Source organism: Somniosus microcephalus, chromosome 5 (assembly GCF_052327205.1).
Source record: "Somniosus microcephalus isolate GS21.2 chromosome 5, FLI_Smic_1.0, whole genome shotgun sequence".
Taxonomy (NCBI): Eukaryota; Metazoa; Chordata; class Chondrichthyes; order Squaliformes; family Somniosidae; genus Somniosus; species Somniosus microcephalus.
This window is the reverse complement of record NC_140991.1, coordinates 180,121,961-180,148,181: the sequence shown is the minus strand read 5'-3', so window position 1 is coordinate 180,148,181 and position 26,221 is coordinate 180,121,961. Positions and strand designations below refer to the sequence as shown.

General features: G+C 45.4%; 1 protein-coding gene across 1 annotated transcript in view; it reads right to left on the bottom strand.

Annotated features, from left to right (window-relative positions):
* The window catches only part of LOC147117455 (dynein axonemal heavy chain 11-like), a 224,177-nt gene that overhangs the window by 35,340 nt on the left and 162,616 nt on the right, over positions 1 to 26,221 (bottom strand). The window contains exon 18 of the mRNA XM_085988452.1: positions 10,493 to 10,735. Coding sequence (XP_085844578.1) covers positions 10,493 to 10,735 — 243 coding nt within the window. The remainder of the gene's footprint in view (positions 1 to 10,492; positions 10,736 to 26,221) is intronic.

Genomic DNA, 26,221 nt, shown 5'->3' with positions numbered 1-26,221 from the left:
TTCTCCTGTGGAATTTAAATCTTTCTGCTATCAGCAGCGGTGTAGGATTTAGGTACTCCTGTAGGATAGCAACAATTTCGTTAAAACTCTTCGCCTTCGGTTTGGCTGGAGTAATCAGGTCCCGCAATAGGCCGTACGTTCTTGCGCCCATTAAATTTAGCAATACCGATGCCTTTTTCTCATCGGCTATTTCGTTTGCCTCGCAATATACCTTGACTCTTTCCACATACGTGGTCCAGTCTTCTATTGCATTATCGAAGGCAGTGATATCGCCAGTCTTTGGCATCTTGAAAATCTAAGATGGCGCCTCCCGTGCTTTGCCTTCGTCCCCGATGGATCAAAATGGCACCTCCCGCGCTTTTCCTTCTTCCCCGCCGAGTTAAGATGGCGCCTCCCACCACTACCGCTGCTGCCAACGCCGCTCTCCGCGGTGTTTTTATTTTTTTATCGCGCTTCAATATTTGCTCCGTTAATTGAAGAACCGTTCCCGTCGTGGAGCAGACCCTCTGGGACACTTCCCTCCCTCTTCTTAGGTCCGAACGCTGCCCGGCTGCGAAGCACCGGCCGCGCCCTGTGTACTCCACCCTCTCTCTCTCTCTCTTTGCTTCCCGACTCGCTGCCCGGCCCCGTTGCAGAGCCACCCGCTCGAGCTCTAGCCCACCGCAGCCCAGGAAGGATCAGTGCACTACCTGCCACCAGCCCGATTAGCTGGGAAACCACAGACTGGAGACATAGAAACATAGACATAGAAGATAGGAGCAGGAGTAGGCCATTCGGCCCTTCGAGCCTGCTCCGCCATTCAATGAGATCATGGCTGATCATCCAAATTCAGTACCCTGTCCCTGCCTTCTCCCCATATCCTTGATCCCTTTAACCTCAAGAAATATATCCAACTCTTTCTTGAATATATTTAATTAACTGGCCTCCACCGCCCTCTGTGGCAGAGAATTCCACAGGTTCACCACTCTCTGGGTGAAGAAATTCCTCCTCATTTCAGTCCTAAATGGCTTACCCCTTATCCTTAGACTATGACCCCTGGTTCTGGACTCCCCGGCCATCAGAAACATCCTTTCTGCATCTAGTCTGTCCAGACCTGACAGAATTTTATAGGTTTCGATGAGATCCCCTCTCAATCTTCTAAACTCCAGTGAGTATAAGCCCAATTGACACAATCTCTCCTCGTACGTCATTCCTGCCATCCCAGGTATCAGCCTGGTGAATCTTCGCTGCACACCCTCCATGGCAAGAACGTCCTTCCTCAGGTAAGGTGACCAAAACTGCACACAATACTCAAGGTGCGGTCTCACCAAGGCCCTGTACAACTGCAGCAAGACATCCTTGTTCTTGTACTCGAACCCTCTTGCTACGAAGGCCAACATACCATTTGCCTTCTTAACCGCCTGCTGCACCTGCATGCTTACCTTCAGCGACTGGTGCACAAGAACCCCCAGGTCTCTTTGCACTTCCCCTTCTCCCAATCTATTGCCATTCAAATAATAATCTGCCTTCCTGTTTTTGCCACCAAAGTGGATAACCTCACATTTATCCACATTATAGAGCATTTGCCATGTTTCTGCCCAATCACCCAACCTGTCCAAATCGTACTGGAGTTTCACGACATCCTCCTCACAGCATACCCTCCCACCCAGCTTTGTGTCATCTGCAAATTTGGAGATATTACATCCAATTCCCTCGTCCAGATCATTAATATATATTGTGAACAGCTGGGGTCCTAGGACCGATCCTTGCGGTACCCCACTAGTCACTGCCTGCCACTCGGAAAATGACCCGTTTATTCCAACTCTTTGCTTTCTGTCCGCCAACCAGTTCTCTATCCAAGTCAATACCTTGCCCCCAATCCCATGTGCCTTAATTTTGCACGCTAACCTCTGATGCGGGACCTTATCGAAAGCCTTCTGAAAGTCCAAATACACCACATCCACTGGTTCTCCCTTATCTATTTTACCAGTTACATCCTCAAAAAATTCCAGTAGATTAGTCAAGCATGATTTACCTTTTGTAAATCCATGTTGACTTTGTCCGATCCTGTCACTGCTTTCCAAGTGCTCTGCTATTACATCTTTTATAATGGACTCTAGCATTTTCCCCACTACCGATGTCAGGCTTACCGGTCTATAATTCCCCGCTTTTTCTCTGCTACCTTTTTTGAATAGTGGGGTAACATTAGCTACTCTCCAATCCATGGGTACTGTTCCAGAGTCTATCGAGTTCTGGAAGATGACCAGCAATGCATCTACTATTTCTAGGGCCACTTCCTTAAGTACCCTGGGATGTAGATTATCAGGCCCTGGGGATTTATCGGCCTTCAGTCCCATCAATTTTCCTAACACCATTTCCCTACAAATACTGATTTCTTTCAGTTCCACCCTTTCATCAGACCCTATGTTCCGCGGTATTTCTGGGAGGTTATTTGTGTCCTCCTTTGGGAAGACAGAACCAAAATATGTATTTAGTTGGTCCGCCATTTCTTTGCTCCCCATTATAAATTCCCCCGATTCTGACTGCAAGGGACCTACGCTTGACTTCACCAATCTTTTTCTCTTTAAATATCTATAAAAGCTTTTACAGTCTGTTTTTATGTTTCCTGCAAGCTTACTCTCATATTCTATTTTCCCTTTCTTAATTAATCCCTTTGTCCTCCTTTGTTGAATCCTAAACTGCTCCCAATCCTCAGGATTATTGCTTTTTCTGGCCAATTTGTATGTGCTCTCCTTGGATCTTATGCTATCCCTAATTTCCCTTGTTAGCCACGGTTGAGTCACCTTTTTTGTTTTATTTTTATGCCAAACTGGGCTGAACAACTTCTGTAGTTCATCCATTCGGTCTTTGAATGTTTGCCATTGCCTATCCACCGTCAACCCTTTGAGTGCCATTCCCCAATCAATCCTACCCAACTCACTCCTCAGACCATCGTAGTTTCCTTTATTTAAATTGAGGACCCTAGTTTCTGAGTCAACTACTTCGTTCTCCATCTTAATGAAGAATTCGATCATATTATGATCGCTCCGGCCCAAGGGGCCTCGTACAACAAGATTGCTAATTAATCCTTTCTCGTTACATAATACCCAGTCTAAGATGGCCTGATCTCTGGTTGGTTCCTCGACATATTGGTCCAGGAAACCATCCCGTAAACACTCCAGGAATTCCTCCTCCACAGTATTGTTACTAATTTGGTTAGCCCAATCTATATGTAGATTAAAGTCACCCATGATGACTGCTGTGCCCTTATTGCACGCTTCTTTAATTTCCCTTTTAATGCTATCCCCAACCTCCGCCTTACTGTTTGGAGGTCTATACACCACTCCCATTAATGTTTTTTTCCCCTTAGTATTTCTCAATTCTACCCATACAGATTCCACCTCATCAGAGCTAATATCCTTCATTACAATTGTGTTAATCCCTTCTTTAACCAGTAATGCTACCCCTCCTCCCTTTCCTTTTTGCCTATCTTTCCTGAATATCGAATACCCCTGGATGTTGAGTTCCCAGTCTTGGCCGTCCTTGAGCCACGTTTCCGTAATCCCAACCAAATCATATTCGTTTACCTCTATTTGCGCAGCCAATTCATCCACCTTATTACAAATGTTCCTCGCATTAAGACACAAAGCCTTCAGGCTTGTTTTTTTAACGCTCTTAGACCTATTAGAATTATTATTTACTGTGGCCACGTTTGATTTAAACCGTTGATTTCTCTGACTGCCACTTTTGTTTTTCTCCTTCCTATCTTTTGCTTTTATCCTTGTTCCCCTTTCCTCTGTCTCCCTGCTGGAGAGCCTGGCTCTCGACAGTCTCTCCTGCACTTTTCAATTCGATGATTTGGAGGGCGGTTGCCCATGGTCGACGCCCGTTTCTCGCGTTTCTTTGGATTATTTTTTTCTTCTTTCTTCTGGCTTCGACCTTCAATAACGTCGTCTGAGGTGCTGCCGAGATGCAGGTAATATCGTTTCTTACTCGTCACCAGTATTATGTCTGTGTATAATTGAGACACGGACTGCAGGAGTTGATTATAACAAGTCTTTACTGAATGGAGACAACCTGGAAACTGAACCTACAGAAGCCTGCTAGGGCCTTTTATACAGGGGTGGTCACTGCCGGTACTGCAGTCTGAGACCAGTTATTCCCTTAAAGGTACATACACAACACCCTACAGAGGAGCATAGCTGGTGTTGCAAGGAGAAGAAAGGTGACAGCAACCAGAGGAAGAACATGACCCTGACCATGAAACATAAACTCAACCACCAGTTAAAACCTTCCAGTAGCTTCACCTAAGTTTCAGATTCCTACTCGACTATACAAAAACCATCTACTTTTAGCATGTTGGAAAGAACCTACTCTGGTTACCACCTGCTGTCATGAGTAGTGCACTGTTGTCCTCTGGGGAGGGGGCCCTGAAATGCCAAGTTGACCAACACACCCACTACATGCAGCTGCATGCAAAGCACCTTGTTATACTTGTTTCTGCCACTGAGCTTGGATGCTAGAGTGGACTCATCAGCCAGGGCTTTGGGAAAATAGCGAGGTAAACCACAATTCGCTGTCATTTAAATGTGGCCTGGTGGGCTCCAGCCAGGCAGTCTTAATGACCTTCATGCTAACTGGAGGAAGGTTCTGAACGGCACATTTTTGGAACAGAGATTTGGTGGTTGTACACCTCTCCGCCCTATTTCCCTTTGTTTCCTGGCACTAAACTTCCCAAAAATGAGTGGTTCTGCTGAATCAATCCAGGCCTGAATCTCTTAGAGGTTAATCTGGTGCATCACCATTTGATTTCTCTACCATTGTCCTAACACAATTGCAGTGAAATGCAATTGTAATAATCTCATATGAAATATTGTAGAGTACCAAAAGTGCACTTATGGCAATCTCATATGCAGTATGATGTTGAACGAGCATGTACTACATATGGTGAACAGTCGTACTATGACTTCTAGTGAAAATTAAGGTAATAAAATTGGAGGTAAGTGAAAATACAGAAATTGCACTTTCCTTTTAACTATTGGGCCAGTAATTCCTGTCCCAACGCGTGAGTACGGTCGGGGTACTCACGCGTCTGGCCGGAGGAAATGCCGGTTTTCAGCATGCACAGCGCATGCGGGGAAAACCGGCATTTCCTGTCCTCTGAACGAAGGGGTTCAGAGGCAGAACATGCGCGACTGCACAGGCAGCGCGTGCGCAGTAAAATTCCTTTTTTTTTTCAAAGTTGCGCGCGTGTAAAGGCCTCCGGTCTTTACGCGTGGAAAAACAAGACCTAAGTATTTCGTTTTTCAGGTAAGTGGGCTTTTAGTACAATGTAGAAATTTTTTTCCCACAGGTTTGTTATTTTTAAAGCATTTACAGGATGTTAAGTTTAGTTTTAGACCCTATTTTTTTTTAATTTATTTTTTTCAAAAAATTGATTAATTGTTGAAAACATTTAAAAAAAATTATTTATAGTTATTATAATCAGTGGGATGTTTTTAAAAATTTTATTTAAACTTAAAGTAGTGTTTTGGCAGCCCATACTTTTCATGAGTTTGACAGCTCTTACTGTCAAACTCATGAATGAGTTTCCCCTCCCGTGATTGGCTGCACAGTGCTCACCTGATCCCAGCCGGTACATTGCACTAACTACGCCGCTGGATCAGGTTAGCACAGCGCGCCGACAGCTGAACCGGGCCTGTGACAGGAAATGCAAGCAGGCCCGGGCTTCAGATGGCAGCGCGCAGGGTGAATGCAGATCGGGGGCTTGCACGTGCGGCAAGCCCCCGATCTAATTTCAGGGCCATTATGTAGGCAGTCTCCCCTTTTTGGATTTTTTCCAAAGAAGTGATCACTATGGCAATTCTGCTAATGATTTTACATTCAGAGACATTAAACACACCAACTGCTAATCTGCTTCCGTCCAGCAGACAGCTAGGTGCTACAGTAGGTACTAATAGCCATCATCAACACACATCAACAACCTGGCAGCATCCATGCACTAGGAATTGTCATTGTTTTTTCATTACAAGTGTAATGTGTGGTAGGTTCTCCTAAGTAGGTTTAATTACATTTACATTCAAAGCCAACGGTACTGGCAAATAATACTGCTGTTATATACAGCTCTATTGCCAATGGCAGCAATGCTGTAATATAAATGAGGTAGTGCAAGTATTTCAAACAGCAGGAACTACCATCTAAGAAGTATTCTTCCTGCAACTTAGTAGGCACATCATCGCCATTAGCAGGCGACATCATCCGAAAACACATCAGTTTCCACAGGCAGGAAGGAAGGGGAGGTGGGGTGGCTATGTTAATAAAGGAAGGAATCACTGTAATACAGAGAAATGATATTGGGTCAAAAGATCAGGATAATGAAACAGTTTGGGTGGAGGTAAGGAATAATAAGGGGAAAAAAACACTAGTGGGCGTAGTCTATAGGCCTCCGAACAGTGGCAACTCTGTTGGACGGAGTATCAATCAGGAAATAGTTGAGGCTTGTAATAAGGGAACATCTATAATTATGGGGGATTTTAACTATCATATTAATTGGACAAATCAAATTGGGCAGGGCTGCCTTGAGGATGAGTTCATTGAGTGTATTAGGGATGGGTTTCTTGAGCAGTATGTAACTGAACCGACCAGGGGGCAAGCAACCTTAGATCTGGTCCTGTGTAACGAGACAGGATTAATTAAAAATGTCCTAGTAAAGGATCCCCTTGGAATGAGTGACCATAACATGGTTGAATTCCATATTCAATTAGAGGGTGAGAAGGTTGGATCTCTAACAAGCGTGCTAAGCTTGAATAAAGGAGACTATGAAGGTATGAGAGCGGAATTGAGTAGAGTGGATTGGGAAAATAGATTAAAGGGTAAGACGATACATGATCAGTGGTGTACATTTAAGGAGTTATTTTACAACTTCCAAAAAATATATATTCCACAGAGAAGAAAAGAGTGTAAAAGAAAAGACAGCCATCCGTGGCTAAGTAAAGAAATTAAGGATAGTATTCGACTAAAAACAAGGGCATATAAGGTAGCCAAATCTAGTGGGAGGATAGAGGATTGGGAAAACTTTAAAAGACAGCAAAAAATAACAAAAAGATTTATTAAGAAAGGGAAGATAGATTATGAAAGTAAATTAGCAAAAAATATAAAAACAGATAGTAAGAGTTTTTATAGTTATATAAAAAGAAAAAGGGTGGCTAAAGTGAATGTTGGTCCCTTAGAGGATGAGACTGGGAAATTAATGGTGGGAAATATGGAGGTGGCAAAAACACTGAATGAATATTTTGTATCAGTCTTTACAGTAGAAGACACTAAGAATATCCCAACACTGGACAAACAGGGGGCTATAGGGGGGGGAGGAGCTAAACACGATCAAAATCACTAAGGAAGTGGTACTCGGTAAAATAATGGGACTCAAGGCGGATAAATCACCTGGACCTGATGGCTTACATCCTAGGGTCTTGAGGAAAGTGGCGGTAGGGATTGTGGATGCATTGGTAATAATTTTCCAAAACTCCCTGGACTCGGCAAAGGTCCCGGCAGACTGGAAAACTGCTAATGTAACACCCTTATTTAAAAAGGGCAGTAGACAGAAGGCTGGAAACTATAGACCGGTTAGCCTAACATCTGTGGTAGGTAAAATTTTGGAGTCCATTATTAAGGAGACAGTAACAGGACATTTGGATAATCATAATTTAATAGGACAAAGTCAGCATGGTTTTATGAAGGGGAAGTCATGTTTGACAAATTTGCTGGAGTTCTTTGAGGAAGTAACATATAGGGTGGATAAAGGGGAACCAGTGGACGTAGTGTATTTAGACTTCCAAAAGGCATTTGACAAGGTGCCACACAGAAGATTATTACTTAAGATTAAAAATCACGGGATTGGGGGTAATATTCTGGCATGGATAGAGGATTGGCTATCTAACAGAAGGCAGAGAGTTGGGATAAATGGTTCATTCTCAGACTGGCAATCAGTAACTAGTGGTGTTCCGCAGGGGTCCGTGCTGGGTCCCCAACTCTTTACAATCTATATTAACGATTTGGAGGAGGGGACCGAGTGTAACATATCAAAGTTTGCAGATGATACTAAGATGGGAGGGAAAGTAGTGAGTGATGAAGACATAAAAAACCTGCAAGGGGACATAGACAGGCTAAGTAAGTGGGCAGAGATTTGGCAGATGGAATACAATACTGGAAAGTGTGAGGTTATGCACTTTGGCAGGAAAAATCGTAGAGCAAGTTATTATCTTAATGGCAAGAAACTGGAAAGTACTGAAGTACAAAGGGATCTGGGGGTCCTGGTGCACGAAACTCAAAAGGTTAGTATGCAGGTGCAGCAAGTGATTAAGAAGGCCAATGGAATGTTGGCTTTCATTGCTAGGGGGATAGAATATAAAAATAGGGAGGTATTGCTTCAGTTGTACAAGGTATTGGTGAGACCGCTCCTGGAATACTGCGTACAGTTTTGGTGTCCATACTTAAGAAAGGACATACTTGCTCTCGAGTCAGTACAAAGAAGGTTCACTCGGTTAATCCCGGGGATGAGGGGATGGACATATGAGGAGAGGTTGAGTAGATTGGGACTCTACTCATTGGAGTTCAGAAGAATGAGAGGCGATCTTATTGAAACATATAAGATTGTGAAGGGGTTGGATCGGGTGGATGCGGGGAGGATGTTCCCGATGATGGGTGAAACTAGAACTAGGGGGCATAGCCTTAGAATAAGGGGCTGCTCTTTCAAAACTGATATGAGGAGGAACTACTTCACTCAGAGGGTGGTAGGTCCATGGAATATGCTGCCCCAAAAAGCTGTAGAAGCTACATCATTACATAAATTTAAAACAGAAATAGACAGTTTCCTAGAAGTAAAGGGAATTAAGGGTTATGGGGAGCGGGCAGGAATTTGGACATGAGTCTAGGTTTGGATCGGTCATGGCCCTGTGGGTAGCGGAGTGGGCCCAGGGGCCGTGTAGCCTGATCCTGCTCCTATTTCGTGTGTCTAATTCTGTTAGATTCAGGGGATGGTTCTGTGATAGTGGCTTGGCGGTTAGGATCAGATCAGCCATGATCTTATTGAATGGCGGAGCAGGCTCGAGGGGCCGATTGGCCTACTCCTGCTCCTATTTCTTATGTTCTTATGTTCTTATGTACGCTGACGACACCCAGCTCTACCTCACCACCACCTTTCTTAACCCCTCCACTGCCTCTGATTTGTGACACTGCTTGTCTGACATCCAGTACTGGATGAGCATAAAGTTCCTCTAACTAAATATTGGAAAGACCGGATCCATTGTTTTTCATCCAAGCCACAAAATCCATTCCCTAGCCACCAACTCCATCCCTCTCCCTGGCAGCTGTCTTAGGCTGAAGCAGACTATTCGCAACCTTGGTGTCATGTTTGACCCAGAAATGAGCTTCCGACCACATATCCGCTTCATCACCAAGACTACCTATTTCCACCTAACATCACCTGACTCCGCCCCGCCTCAGCTCATCTGCAGCTGAAACCTTCATTCATACCTTTGTTACCACTAGACTTAACTATTCCAATGCTCTCCTGGCCGGCCGGCTGCCCATCTTCCACCCTCCATAAACTTGAACTCATCCAAAACTCTGCTGCCTGTACCCTAACTCGCATCAAGTCCTGTTCACACATCACCCCTGTGCTCACTGACCTACACTGGCTCCCAGTTCAACAACGCCTCAGTTTTAAAATTCTCATCCTTGTTTTCAAATCCCTCCATGGCCTCGCCCCTCCCTATCTCTGTAATCTCCTTCAGCCCTATAACCCTCCGAGATCTTAGTGCTCCTCCCAATCTGGCCTCTTGCACATCCCCAATTTTAATTGCTCCACCATTGGCAGATGTGCCTTCAGCTGCCTAGGCCCTAAGCTCTGGAATTCCCTCCCTAAACCTCTCCTCCTTTAAGATGCTCATTAAAGCCTACCTGTTTGACTAAGCTTTTGGTCATCTGTGCTAATACCTCCTTATGTTGCTCGGTGTCAAATTTTGTTTGATGATGTTCCTGTGAAACGCCTTGGGACATTTTACTATGTTAAAGGCACTATATAAATGCAAGTTGTTGTTGTCATTATGATGATGATTCATAACTGAAAAGTTGTTCTCTCTCTTTAAGATGCTGATTGATTTGCTGTGGCTCTCTAACATTTTTGATTTTTAATTTAAAAGGGTATTCAAGTTTTGTTTGACACCTGACTTCAGGAATATGTAATTGGTGTACTGCTAATTCTGTTGATCTGCCGAGCTAGAACTGAAGAGTGCAGAGCATGTGTGCATATGTAAACCATTGTCATCCAGACCTTTATAATAGGTGAAGATTCTGAGAGCCTTACTTTGGCATTTTCACAGTCTGTTCATTTGTATTTATACATTAGGAAAAAGGAGGTAAAACAACTCTGGATGATGCAATTTTTGTAAATTAACTTTGTAGTATATTAAGAAAGATTAATTATCCATATACACAACTGTGGAGTAAATCTGACCTTTTCCTCTGTAGTCTGTGCAGATCCCTCTCCAATAGATGAATCTCTGGGCTGCATCTCCACTAATGTTCGAAACAGATTATTTGACATTACTGTGAGGAACTCTATTTCAACATTGGAATGCAGGCCATACAGCACTGGGCTTTCTGGAGGAAGCATTTCATCAATGTACTTGTGGTACCCAATATAATCCAAGTTGGGAGGAGCAACAAAACCTGGTGTCAGTGTAAGTTCTCCTTCAAGCTGAATTACAACAAAAGATTTGCATTCAGAAAGCATACTTTGATAAATAATAAACAAATTGTACAATAATTTCAAGATTTTATTAAAATAATGGACATCGCAGTGTTTGAAATGGGTAAATATTAATCAACTGAACTATTTTGGTGGATAATACTCAATTAACCTGGACTTTAATAAACAGAACATATTATAAACAATAAGACAGTGTACAATATAAATGTGTTGGTTAGAAATATTTATAAAGCATAATGTTTAACTGAAATTACCACAACTTAATGAATATATTAAGGAGGACTTTATTTTCATATATAAAATAACAGGACTATAATACATCTCCAGATGATGCAGTAAGATGCAGAGGAATGCCTAAGGTACTTTCATGCTGTAAAACAAACATATGAAATCCATTCAATTGTACAAATTCAGTGATAGGGCAGGTTTAACACCCATAAACCTCTATCTGATTCATATCTCTTAACCAGCCAATCAGGGACATATCAGACAAAAAGCAGGGAGCAATAACCAAAATCAGGGACTCTTGGTTACTGTCTGCAGCACATTGAACCTGTCTGGAGCCCTAGACTGAACGTCTCTATATAGCATAGCATAGTATAACATAACAAAGCAACTCACCTGTTAAATGCACGGCTCGTGAAGAATCTGATTTTTGCATTGCACCAGTTACGCTGTTTTATACTGCCTTGCTAGCTTTGGTGCAGTGTTCTTTTTGGCCCTGACCAGCACAAGTGCATTATAAAATGATATCTAAAATTGGCAACCGCATATCGTGGCGCTGTCAGTGATGCCATCTGGAAGTGGTGGTCTCAGACCACCAAAAACGCCATTGGTTGAATTACAAAAGTGCAAAACCTTGCCAGAACAATTGTCTAAAATGAAGAAAACAGGGTTTATTCCATGGTCAATTACTCTCACACTTGCAGGGAGTGAAATCATGGGCCACAGTGTCTGATTTTCTATCTAATTCGCTGCGAGTACTGCTCTGGGTTGGGAGTGTCAGACTGGGGAATCAGTGCACTACCATTCACACTTTCCCCATTTTTAGGATCTCCTTTCCTGTCTTCCTCTCATGAAGGTGTTGCCTCCTTACTGGGTTATGGTTCCATTGCCACAAGGCCCATTCTGGTACCTCATCCAAATAACAATTCTTCACCTATGCGCCTCGGCGGTGTGTTGTGACAGGATATTTTAACTGCAGGGTCACCATAGCTGAACTCAATTCTGTCCTTGCCTGATTTCTACATATAGACACATTGGGGGCGATTTTCCCAGCCCTGGGGATGCAGGTATGGAGGCGGGATGCCAGGAAAATGGCCCAACCCGCCCCATGCCATCTTCCTAGAAGGCGGGTCGCCGTCCCGCGCCGGGTCCCATCTCCTTGGAGGCACGAAGGGATTAAAGCCTATTAACTGCCTGTTACCAGGTGCAAGAGTGTAGAGGTGAGTATCTGAGGTAAGTGCAAAGTGTTATTAAAAGTGTACTTACCTTTGTTTCTTCCTGCAGGCTTCAGTCGGTGTGAATGTGGAGAGTCTCGGATCTCCGTGTTGGGAATGACAGGTGGCTGTTGCATTCTCAGATGCAACAACCATCTCATTTCTGTAAAGGAAAGTTTGATAGGTCTTGTATTCAAGACCTCATCAAAACACAGAGAGTCAAACGATGATAATTCATCTGTCAAAAATTTTTGACAGATGAAATGTCATATGTTGACGTTCTCTGCAACCGGCTTTCCCTTAATTGGCCTGCTAAGCCCGCTGGACGGGCCAGAAGTTGTTGGAGGCGGGACTGAAACCCGACAAGTGGGAGTCCCGCCTCCAAAAGCTCCCCATTGGCAAAATCACCCCCATTGGGCTGAATTTTGCCGGCGCTCAGAGGACACAGGGCATTAGCACCCGACCACATTGCTGCCCGGATGCCAGGGATGGCCTCACCATGGCCAGATTTACTTCACTTGAGGCTGTACACCCTGGATACCACATGATAAAGCATCCCTACAATGCCCAAGCCATTCCTTTCACACTCGCCACCATTGTGGGCGGGGGGGCAGCGGGTAACCCTTATGTCTCACCATTCACTACAACTCACGAAGCCACTTCCAAAGCTGCACACAAATCTGTCCAACAATGCAAAGTGCTGAAAATAAAGGTTTCAATGTTTGACAGCGCAGTACCAGAAACGTCACATAAACATTGGCTAAACCATCCAAGTATCTACCCTTGTTTGTTGTTAGTTGGTATGCTTGAGGGTGAGTGTGAGGGGTGGCTAGTGAAATGGGGAAACATAGAAGCATAGAAGATAGGAGCAGGAGTAGGCCATTCGGCCCTTTGAGCCTGCTCCGCCATTCAATGAGATCGTGGCTGATCATCCAAATTCAGTACCCTGTCCCTGCCTTCTCCCCATATCCCTTGATCCCTTTAGCCTTAAGAAATATATCCAACTCCTTTTTGAATATATTTAATGAACTGGCCTCCACCGCCCTCTGTGGCAGAGAATTCCACAGGTTCACCACTCTCTGGGTGAAGAAATTCCTCCTCATTTCAGTCCTAAATGGCTTACCCCTTATACTTAGACTATGACCCCTGGTTCTACACAATAAGAACATAAGAAATAGGAGCAGGAGTAGGCCAATCGGCCCCTTGAGCCTGCTCCGCCATTCAATAAGATCATGGCTGATCTGATCCTAACCGCCAATCTACTATCACAGAACCATCTCCTGAATCTAACAGAATTAGACACACGAAATAGGAGCAGGATCAGGCTACACGGCCCCTGGGCCCGCTCCGCTACCCACAGGGCCATGTCCGATCCGAACCTGGACTCATGTCCAAATTCCTGCCCGCTCCCCGTAACCCTTAATTCCCTTTACTTCTAGGAAACTGTCTATTTCTGTTTTAAATTTATGTAATGATGTAGCTTCTACAGCTTTTTGGGGCAGCATATTCCATGGACCTACCATCCTCTGAGTGAAGTAGTTCCTCCTCATATCAGTTTTGAAAGAGCAGCCCCTTATTCTAAGACTATGCCCCCTAGTTCTAGTTTCACCCATCATCGGGAACATCCTCCCCGCATCCACCCGATCCAACCCCTTCACAATCTTATATGTTTCAATAAGATCGCCTCTCATTCTTCTGAACTCCAATGAGTAGAGTCCCAATCTACTCAATCTCTCCTCATATGTCCATCCCCTCATCCCCGGGATTAACCGAGTGAACCTTCTTTGTACTGACTCGAGAGCAAGTATGTCTTTTCTTAAGTATGGACACCAAAACTGTATGCAGTATTCCAGGTGCGGCCTCACCAATACCTTGTACAACTGAAGCAATACCTCCCTATTTTTATATTCTATCCCCCTAGCAATGAAAGCCAACATTCCATTGGCCTTCTTAATCACTTGCTGCACCTGCATACTAACCTTTTGAGTTTCGTGCACCAGGACCCCCAGATCCCTTTGTACTTCAGTACTTTCCAGTTTCTTGCCATTAAGATAATAACTTGCTCTACGATTTTTCCTGCCAAAGTGCATAACCTCACACTTTCCAGTATTGTATTCCATCTGCCAAATCTCTGCCCACTTACTTAGCCTGTCTATGTCCCCTTGCAGGTTTTTTATGTCCTCCTCACTCACTACTTTCCCTCCCATCTTAGTATCATCTGCAAACTTTGATATGTTACACTCGGTCCCCTCCTCCAAATCGTTAATATAGATTGTAAAGAGTTGGGGACCCAGCACTGACCCCTGCGGAACACCACTAGTTACTGATTGCCAGTCTGAGAATGAACCATTTATCCCAACTCTCTGCCTTCTGTTAGATAGCCAATCCTCTATCCATGCCAGAATATTACCCCCAATCCCGTGATTTTTTATCTTAAGCAATAATCTTCTGTGTGGCACCTTGTCAAATGCCTTTTGGAAGTCTAAATACACTACGTCCACCGGTTCCCCTTTATCCACCCTATATGTTACTTCCTCAAAGAACTCCAGCAAATTTGTCAAACATGACTTCCCCTTCATAAAACCATGCTGACTTTGTCCTATTAAATTATGATTATCCAAATGTCCTGTTACTGTCTCCTTAATAATGGACTCCAAAATTTTACCTACCACAGATGTTAGGCTAACCGGTCTATAGTTTCCAGCCTTCTGTCTACTGCCCTTTTTAAATAAGGGTGTTACATTAGCAGTTTTCCAGTCTGCCGGGACCTTTGCTGAGTCCAGGGAGTTTTGGAAAATTATTACCAATGCATCCACAATCCCTACCACCACTTCCCTCAAGACCCTAGGATGTAAGCCATCAGGTCCAGGTGATTTATCCGCCTTGAGTCCCATTACTTTACCGAGTACCACTTCCTTAGTGATTTTGATCGTGTTTAGCTCCTCCCCCTCTATAGCCCCCTGTTTGTCCAGTGTTGGGATATTCTTCGTGTCCTCTACTGTAAAGACTGATACAAAATATTCATTCAGTGTTTTTGCCACCTCCATATTTCCCACCATTAATTTCCCGGTCCCATCCTCTAAGGGACCAACATTAACTTTAGCCACCCTTTTTCTTTTTATATAACTATAAAAACTCTTACTATCTGTTTTTATATTTTTTGCTAATTTACTTTCATAATCTATCTTCCCTTTCTTAATCAATCTTTTTGTTATTTTTTGCTGTCTTTTAAAGTTTTCCCAATCCTCTATCCTCCCACTAGATTTGGCTACCTTATATGCCCTTGTTTTTAGTCGAATACTATCCTTAATTTCTTTACTTAGCCACGGGTGGCTGTCTTTTCTTTTACACCCTTTTCTTCTCAGTGGAATATATATTTTTTGGAAGTTGTAAAATAACTCCTTAAATGTACACCACTGATCATGTATCGTCTTACCCTTTAATCTATTTTCCAAATCCACTCTGCTCAATTCCGCTCTCATACCTTCATAGTCTCCTTTATTCAAGCTTAGCACGCTTGTTTGAGATCCAACCTTCTCACCCTCTAATTGAATATGGAATTCAACCATGTTATGGTCACTCATTCCAAGGGGATCCTTTACTAGGACATTTTTAATTAATCCTGTCTCGTTACACAGGACCAGATCTAAGGTTGCTTGCCCCCTGGTCGGTTCAGTTACATACTGCTCAAGAAACCCATCCCTAATACACTCAATGAACTCATCCTCAAGGCAGCCCTGCCCAATTTGATTTGTCCAATTAATATGATAGTTAAAATCCCCCATAATTATAGATGTTCCCTTATTACAAGCCTCAACTATTTCCTGATTGATACTCCATCCAACAGAGTTGCAACTGTTCGGAGGCCTATAGACTATGCCCACTAGTGTTTTTTTCCCCTTATTATTCCTTACCCCCACCCAAACTGTTTCATTATCCTGATCTTTTGACCCAATATCATTTCTCTGTATTACAGTGATTCCTTCCTTTATTAACATAGCCACCCCACCTCCCCATCCTTCCTGCCTGTCCTTCCTGATCGTTAAATAACCTGGTATGTTTAATTCCCAGGCATTGTCACCCTGCAGCCATGTTTCTGTAATGGCCACAAGATCATTCCCATATGTAGTTATTTGTGCCATTAACTCGTCTATTTTGTTACGAATGCTACGTGCATTCAGATAGAGAACTTTTAAATATGTTTTGTGACACTTAGTTCCTGCTTTTGCCCTTTTTATTACTTTACCTTTTACTCCATACCTTCTGCCCCTTCCTGACACGCTCTGGTTTTTAATTTCCCCACTGCTACCTAAGTCTATGACCTTCTCTGTTGTCATTTTTATTATTTGCTCTCTAGGAACCTCCCCCCCCACTAGTTAGTTTAAAGCCCTCTCTACAGCCCTAGTTATATGATCGGCCCGGACTCTAGTCCCAGCATTGGCCAAGTGAAGCCCGTCCCAACGGAACAGCTCCCTCCTGCCCCAGTACTGGTGCCAGTGTCCCAGGAAGCAAAACCCATTTCTCCCACACCAGTCTTTGAGCCACGCATTTAACTCTCTAATTTTATTTGTCCTAGCCAAATTCGCTCGTGGCTCAGGTAGAGATTATTACCCTTGAGGTTCTGTTTTTTAATTTGACCCCTAGCTGCTCATACTCCTTTAACAGAACTGGCTTCCTAGTCCTATCTACGTCGTTTGTACCAACATGGACCACGACAACTGGATCCACCCCCTCCCACTGCAGGTTTCTTTCCAGCCCAGAGGAGATGTCCTTAACCCTGGCACCGATAATGTAGATAGAGAGGGATGGGTGGAAGTGCAAGGTAAGGTGGTGTAAGGATGTGCAGGAGTAGCGTAGGGAAGGCACCTTGATGGGGATGTGATGAGTGGCACAGCAGGATGAGGTTGAGTGTGGCTCGGTAGTAACGTTTCGTGATCTACTGAGATCATTGAAAGGCTTGCGCCACTGCAGCCTGGTCCTCCTGACAACAACCCTACTTGTGTTCTCCTGTACAATGTGAAACCAGGCTGTGTTGATATCCTGGGGAGATGTCTTCCGCCCATGGGAAGGGAAGAAAACCTCCCTGCATATGGAGGGAGTCATGGGAGAGCCTGGGTGCAGCCATGCACCTTTGTGCAGTGCTTGTCAGTGTTTGTAGCAGCTCAATGCTCTAGAACACTGACAGCAGAACTGTCAAGATCAATTTGGACATGGCCCCTTTAAGGAGACCGGTTGATGACGCGTCATCAAATGATGTCATCAGACCCGCTTCCTTTTAATTGGCCGGTAACCTCGCAGGGCGGGCTTAACAAGCCCAATCAACGTAAAATCATTTGGACAGTGCGGGCTGCAGTAGGCAGCGGGCTGGGACCGCAACACCGACCCCGGCCGCCCTGGACCCGCCTCGGCCGGCGAAATCGCAGCCATTCAGTCGGGTTAATGGTTAGTGATTAAGAGCAGAATCCTTGGAAAATTTTCTCCTTTGTAACTCGGTTGTGAAGACAACTGTAGTGTTCCTACTGCTTGCTCTGAGATCAGCTAGCCATTCACATTTCAGTGATTGAAAGGAACTGGTCACTGAATTAACTTTTCTCCATTAAAAATTACACCGACAGTTTAAATCCTGCTTTCCCCAACTTCAGGTCGATGTGGAGAAGCTGTAAAAATGTAGCTCCTATGAGTACAGCTGTAATATACAGTTGATGCTGCACCCCTTAGTGCAGTACAAAAGTGGCAGAAATGTATTCCTTTCTCTCTCTTTTTCCTCTATCTTTCCTGATTTCATCTCAGCTGGATTAATTCAGAGAACAGTGGAAGAAGGTCGAGTCCAGAAGCACGGGCGTCGACCACGGGCAACCGCCCAGTCATCCAGCAGAGATTTGAGCATCGCAGGGGAGGCGGTCGAGAGCTAGGCTTGGCTTTCCAGTCATGGTGGTCCAGCGAAACGGGCTGGCAACAGGTACTGCGCAGACCCTTCCCGGACAGCGACGGGCTAGAGCCCGACCGAGCGGCACAGAAAAAGGCCGAGCAGTGTCGACGGGGGAGAGAGAGAGGGCAGAGCGCACAGGGCGCAGCCGGTGTTCAGGACCGAGCGGCGTCAACGGGGGAGAGAGACGAGAGAGAGCAAAGCGCAGCCGGTGGTCAAGGGCCGAGCAGCGTCAACGGGGGAGAGAGGCGTGCAGGAAAACGCGAGGCGCTGCCATTGTCACGAGGACCACAGAGAGCGGCATTGGCAGCAGCGCAGGAGTAGCGCACGAAACCCACAGGGCGTCGCCATTTGCCACGAGGACCGCCGAGAGCGGCGTTGGCAGCAGCGCGGGAGACGCCATTTTAAGCCGCAGCGGGGAAGAAAGGAAAGCGCGGGAGACGCCATTTTAAGCCGCAGCGGGGAAGAAAGGAAAGTGTGGGAGACGCCATTTTAAGCCGCAGCGGGGAAGAAAGGAAAGCGTGGGAGACGCCATTTTAAGTCAGTCTAACCACACCCAAAAATGCCGAAGAGTGGCAGTATCACAGCATTCGACAATGAAGTCGAAGATTGGACGACATATGTCGAACGCATAGAAGTATACTGCAAGGCGAATGAAGTGCCAGATGACAAGAAAGCGCTGGTATTGTTGAATTCAATGGGTGCAAAAATGTATGGCTTACTACGAAACCTAGTAACCCCAGAGAAGCCAGTAGAAAAGGATTTTGAAAACATAGCGTCAATCCTACAGGACCACTTAAACCCCACACCGTTGCTGATAGTAGAAAGATTTAAGTTTCACAAAAGGAACCAGCATAAAGATGAAACTAATGCTGAGTATTTAACGGAACTGCGCAAGCTATCGAAACACTGCCAGTTTGGAACGGGACTAGCAGATACTTTAAGGGGCAAGTTTGTGTGTGGGCTTCAAAGTGAAGGAACCCAGAAACGGCTTCTATCAGAAAAGGATCTTACGCTGGACAAGGCTTTCAGCATTGCAGTATCACACGAAGCAGCAGCACGGGGCGCTGCAGAGATACAACAGAGACCGCAAGAATATGGCACAAATGAAATGTCATACGGAACAGTGAAGTGCTATCGCTGCGGCAGAACAACACACGACCATAATGATTGCTGGTTCAAGGACAAAGTGTGCAGACAGTGTGGAAAAGTAGGACACATAGCAAGAGTCTGCAGGTCGGGAAAGAAAACCAACAGCAAGAAATCTCCACAGGAGAAGTACAAGAAGGTACATAAGGTGATGGAGAGTGGTTCAGACGAACAGAAGAGTGATACAGACTCCGGAAGCAAGGAGCTGGGTTGTCTGAAACTACATAATGTGATCAAAACGGAGGATCACCAAACGATCTGGGTCACGCTCAAGATAGCAGGAGTCCAAGTGAAAATGGAATTGGACACAGGATCAGCCCTAAAAGTCATAAACCGAAGGGACTACAAGCGGCTATTCTCACATATACCCTTGAGAGATACAAAGATTGTCTTGAAGATGTACACAGGGCAAAAAGTCTACCCCAAAGGAAAAATAAGGGTGAACATTATATATAACGGCAAGGAAACACCAAAAATTGACCTATATGTATTGCCAGATGGAGGACCACCACTGCTAGGACGTGAATGGATCCGGAAGATACAGCTAGATTGGCATTCCATACAAGCACTGACTGTAGATGCCAAAAAGGATGACGACGTCACACCTGGACGACTGTCAAAAATGCTAACTGACGTACAAGAAGTGTTCCAGCAGGGACTCGGAACACTAAAAGGCAAACAGCGACGATCAAAATAGAGGAAAATGCAAGCCCAAAGTTTTTTAAGGCCAGACCGGTACCTTATGCAATCCGCCCAGCCATCGAAGCAGAGCTGGAAGGTTTGGAACGTTCAGGAGTACTGTCCAAAGTGGACTGGAGCGAGTGGGTTACACCCATCGTTCCTGTAATAAAGAGGTCATTGAGTAATACGCCTGGGGAACCAAAGAAGGTTCGCATCTGTGGGGACTTTAAGGTGACAGTGAACCCAGTCCTTCACACGGTACAATATCCGCTTCCGCGGATTGAAGATATTTTTGCCTCGCTATCTGGAGGGAAATGCTTCACTAAGATTGATCTGGCCCAGGCGTACCTGCAAATGGAGGTAGAAGAAGCCTCGAAACAGTACCTCACGATCAACACTCATAAAGGTCTCTACCAATACAACCGGCTGGTGTTCGGGGTGGCATCAGCTCCGGCTATTTGGCAAAGGGCAATGGAACAAGCCCTGCAAGGGATTCCAGGGACCCAGTGTTATTTGGACGACATCCTGGTCACGGGCGAAAAAGACAGTGATCACCTCGCCAACCTGGAGCAGGTGCTCACTAGATTGAAGGAATATGGGCTCCGAGCTAATCGCCACAAATGCGAGTTTTTCCAGAAGCAGATCTCGTATTGTGGCCACGTTATTGATAAAGAGGGGTTACATAAGTCCCCTGAAAAGATTGAGGCAGTAGTCAAGGCTCCAGCACCGGAAAATGTGTCACAACTGAGGTCGTTCCTCGGGCTGGTGAACTACTACCATAAGTTCTTGCCGAATTTGTCTACCGTACTACACCCACTGAACACCCTACTGCAAACGGGGGTACCATGGAAGTGGAGTGACGAATGTAAACGAGCTTTCCAGAAGAGCAAAGCATTGATCACATCAAAAGAGGTGTTGGCTCATTTCAACCCAGTACTACCAATTCGGTTGGTGTGTGATGCATCACCCTATGGTATTGGAGCAGTGCTGCCGCACAAATTCCCGGACGGCTCGGAGAGGCCAGTAGCCTTTGCATCTCGGTCACTAACCTCAGCCGAGCGTAACTACACCCAGATTGACAGGGAGGCCCTCAGCCTAGTGTGGGGAGTGAAAAAGTTCAATCACTATCTGCACGGGCAGAAGTTCACCTTGCTGACTGACCACCAACCACTTGTCTCCATCTTTAATCCAAAGAAGGGCGTTCCGGTGATGACTGCGCAACGGCTACAAAGATGGTCACTTTATCTAGGGGCGCACCAATATGAAATCGAGTATAAGGGCACGAAACAGCATGGAAACGCTGATGGGCTATCACGCCTGCCACTGCCTACTGTGGTGGAAGCACCAGCAGTGGATCCTGTCGAAATATTTCATTCGACTATAATTGAATGCTTGCCAGTAACTAACGCTGGTATAGAGAAGGAGACTCGAAATGACCCGACACTGTCTTGGGTATATGATTTGACGGTGAAGGGATGGCCAACACATGGCGACTCACTGTTGCCAGCATTCTCATCCAGAAGAGAACAGCTGTCAGTATGCCAGTGGACCTTGATGTGTGGATCCCGAGTGGTAATTCCACCCAAGTTAAGGGAGAGATTGCTCAATGAGCTTCACGAAGGTCATCTGGGAGGGGTGAAAATGAAAAGCCTTGCTAGGGCTTATGTGTGGTGGCCGGGGATCGATCAGCAAATCGAGGACCTGACAAAGAGCTGCTCAGGATGCCAGAAGGTCCAAAATGCACCACCACATGCTCCTCTACACCCATGGGAGTGGCCCTCATCTCCATGGCAACAGGTGCATATTGATTTTGCTGGTCCATTCATGGACTCAATGTTTTTAATAGCCGTGGATGCGCACTCAAAATGGCCTGAGGTGATCAAAATGTCCTCCACCACCACGGAGAAAACGATTGCAGTCCTACGGACCATTTTTGCCGGGAATGGCTTGCCAGAGCAGATTTGCTCTGATAACGGACCACAGTTTGTGTCCGAAGAGTTTCGGAAATTTATGAAAAGGAATGGGGTAAGGCATTACACATCCGCCCCGTATCATCCAGCCACAAATGGATTGGCTGAGAGGTTCGTACAAACCTTTAAAAAAGCAGTAAAGGCCATGTGCGATGACGACATTCCACTGCAGCATAACGTGGACAATTTCCTGTTAGCCTACACAAATGCGACACATGCAGTCACCAACCAGGCCCCGGCCATGATGTTCTTTAACCGAAGGTTGAGATCTCGTCTGGATTTGCTCAGACCAAATGTACGAAGAGATGTTGAGAGTAAGCAATTCCAGCACATCAATGAGAAGCTGACAAGGAGCTTCAATGTAGGGCAACCAGTCTTGGCCCGCGACTACCGAACAGAGAAATGGCAACCAGGAACGAAATGCACACGGCAGGGGCCACTAATGTACACAGTGGATGTTGGGGAGAACATTGTGAGACGCCATGCTGACCAGATCCTAGAGTCACAGGAACGAGTCAACCCCATGTCTCGGCCATAGGTACCTGCTGAGGAACCCGACGTACAGGTCGCATCTACCTCAGAAACAATAGTATTGGAAGCTGATGAATCAACTGACGACAGGGTGTTAGAATCGCCTCCGCACCAAGAGCGAGACACTCGGGAAAGGTGTTATCCAGAAAGAATCAGGAAGCCTCCCCAAAGACTGAATTTATAAATAGATTATTTTCAGTTAATGTTGCATGTTAAAAGTGTTAATTGTAATTAGTTTGCTATTTAATTGTTAAATGAGTGTTATGGTACTGTTAATCTAAAAGGGGAGGAATTGTAATGTATGTACCTTTAAGGGGGAGAACTACTTTTTACAGCTCCTGTATCCTGTAGTACGGGCAGTGACCACACCTGTATATAAACCCTGAGTAGTGATCTGTACAGTCAGTTGCAGTTTGAACCACATTTAGTAACCACCTGTTGTACCGTTCTCTGCAGTCCTTTTCTTATTATTACACGGACGTAACAGCCGCCATTGCCACGAGAACCGCCGGGAGCGGCGTTGGCAGCAGCGGGGGAGGAAGGAAAGCGCAGGAGATGCCATTTTAAGCCATTGGGAGACGCCATTTTAAACCACACCCAAAATGCCGAAGAGTGGCAGTATCACTGCATTTGACAATGAAGTCGAAGATTGGACTACATATGTCGAACGAATAGAGGTATACTGCAAGGCAAATGAGGTGTCAGATGACAAGAAAGCGTCGGTATTGTTAAATTTAATGGGTGCAAAGACGTATGGTTTATTACGAAATCTAGTAACCCCAACGAAGCCAATGGAAAAGAGTTTTGAAGACATAGTAACGATACTACAGGAACATTTAAACCCCACACTGCTGCTGATAGCAGAAAGATTCAAGTTTCACAAACGGAACCAGCATAAGGATGAAAGCAATGCTGATTATTTAACAGAACTGCGCAAACTATCGAAACACTGCCAGTTTGGAGCGGGACTGGCAGATACCTTAAGGGAAAAGTTTGTGTGTGGGCTTCAAAGTGATGGAACCCAGAAACGGCTTTTATCTGAAAAGGACCTTACCCTGAAAAAGGCTTTCAGCATTGCAGTATCATATGAAGCAGCAGCACGGGGCGCTGCAGAGATACAACAGAGACCGCAAGAATATGGCACAAACGAAATGTCATATGGAACAGAGAAGTGCTATCGCTGCGGCAGAACAACACACGACCAGAATGATTGCTGGTTCAAAGACAAAGTGTGCAGACAGTGTGGAAAAGTAGGACACATAGCACGAGTCTGCAGGTTGGGAAAAAAAACCAGCAATAAGAAACCTACCAAAGAAAAGTACAAGAAGGTACATAAGATGACGGAGAATAGTTCAGATGAACAAGAGTGATAACGACTCCGAAAGCAGGGAACTGAGTTGCCTGAAACTACATAAAGTGATCACAACGGAGGATCACTGAACCATTTGGGTCACTCTCAAGATAGCAGGAGTCCAGGTAAAGATGGAATTGGACACAGGATGAGCCCTAACAGTCATAAACCGACGGGACTACGAGCGGCTATTCTCACACATACCCTTGAGAAACACAAAAATTATTTTGAAGACGTACACGGGGCAAAAAGTCTACCCCAAAGGAAAAATAAGGGTGACCATTATATATAACAGTAAGGAAACACCAAAACTAGACCTGTATGTATTGCAAGATGGAGGACCACCATTACTGGGACGTGAATGGATCTGGAAAATACAACTGGATTGGCATTCCATACAGGCACTGACTGTGGCTGACAAAAAGGATGACGACGTCACACGTGGGCGACTGTCAAAGATCCTAACTGACGCGAAAGAAGTGTTCCAGCAAGGACTCGGAACACTAAAAGGCATGACAGCGACGATTAAAACTAAAGAAAACGCAAGCCCAAAATTCTTTAAGGCCAGACCGGTACCTTATGCGATCCGCCCAGCCGTCGAAGCAGAGCTGGAGAGTCTGGAACGTTCAGGTGTACTGTGCAAGGTAGACTGGAGTGAGTGGGCTACACCCATCGTCCCTGTGATGAAAAAGCCATTGAGCAGCACGCCTGGGGAACCAAGGAAGGTTCGCATCTGTGGGGACTTTAAGGTAACAGTGAACCCGGTCCTTCACACCGTACAATATCCACTTCCGCGGATTGAAGATATTTTTGCCTCGCTATCTGGAGGGAAACGCTTCACTAAGATTGATCTGGCCCAGGCGTATCTGCAAATGGAGGTAGAAGAAGCATCAAAAAAATACCTCACAATCAACACCCATAAAGGCCTCTACCAATACAACTGGCTGGTATTCGGGGTTACATCAGCTCCGGTTATTTGACAGAGGGCAATGGAACAAGTCCTGCAAGGGATCCCAGGGACCCAGTGTTATTTGGACGACATCCTGGTCACGGGCGAAAATGACAGTGATCACCTTGCCAACCTGGAGCAGGTGCTCACTAGATTGCAGGAATATGGACTCCGAGCTAACCGCCCCAAATGCGAGTTTTTTAGAAAACAGATCTCGTACTGTGGCCACGTTATCGATAAAGAGGGGTTACATAAGTCCCCAGAGAAGATTGAGGCAGTAGTCAAGGCTCCAGCACCGGAAAATGTGTCACAACTGAGGTCGTTCCTCGGGCTGGTAAACTACTACCATAAATTCTTGCCAAATTTGTCTACAATACTACACCCACTGAACACCCTACTGCAAACTGGGGTGCCATGGAAGTGGAGTGACGAATGTAGACGAGCTTTCCAGAAGAGCAAAACACTAATCACATCGAAAGAGGTATTGGCCCATTACAACCCGGCATTACCAATTCGGTTGGCATGTGATGCGTCACCCTACGGCATTGGAGCGGTGCTGTCGCACAAATTCTCGGACGGCTCAGAGAGGCCAATAGCCTTTGCGTCACGATCACTAACCTCAGCCGAGCGTAACTACGCCCAGATTGACAGGGAGGCCCTCAGCCTAGTGTGGGGAGTGAAAAAGTTCAATCACTATCTGCACGGGCAGAAATTCACCTTGCTGACTGATCACCAGCCTCTTGTCTCCATTTTTAATCCGAAGAAGGGCGTTCCGGTGATGACTGCGCAACGACTACAAAGATGGTCACTTTTTCTAGGGGCGCACCACTATGAGATTGAATATAAGGGCACGAAACAGCATGGAAATGCTGATGGGCTATCACGCCTGCCACTGCCTACTGCGGAGGAAGCACCAGCAGTGGATCCTGTCGAAATATTCCATTCGACTATAGTTGAATACCTACCGGTAACTAATGCTTGTATCGAAAAGGAAACCCGAAATGACCCGACACTGTCTCGGGTATATGATTTGACGGTGAAGGGATGGCCAGCACATGGCGACTCACTGTTGCCAGCATTCTCGACAAGGAGAGAACAGCTGTCAGTGTGCCGGGAGACCTTGATGTGTGGATCCCGAGTGGTAATTCCACCCAAGTTAAGGGATAGAGTGCTCAATGAGCTTCATGAGGGTCATCTGGGAGGGGTAAAAATGAAAAGCCTAGCCAGGGCTTATGTGTGGTGGCCGGGAATCGATAAACAAATCGAGGACCTCACCAAGAGCTGCTCAGGATGCCAGAAAGTCCAAAATGCACCACCACAGGCCCCTCTGCACCCATGGGAGTGGCCCTCATCTCCATGGCAACGGGTGCATATTGATTTTGCTGGTCCATTCATGGACTCAATGTTTTTAATAGCCGTGGATGCGCACTCGAAATGGCCTGAGGTCATCAAAATGTCCTCCACCACCACGGAGAAAA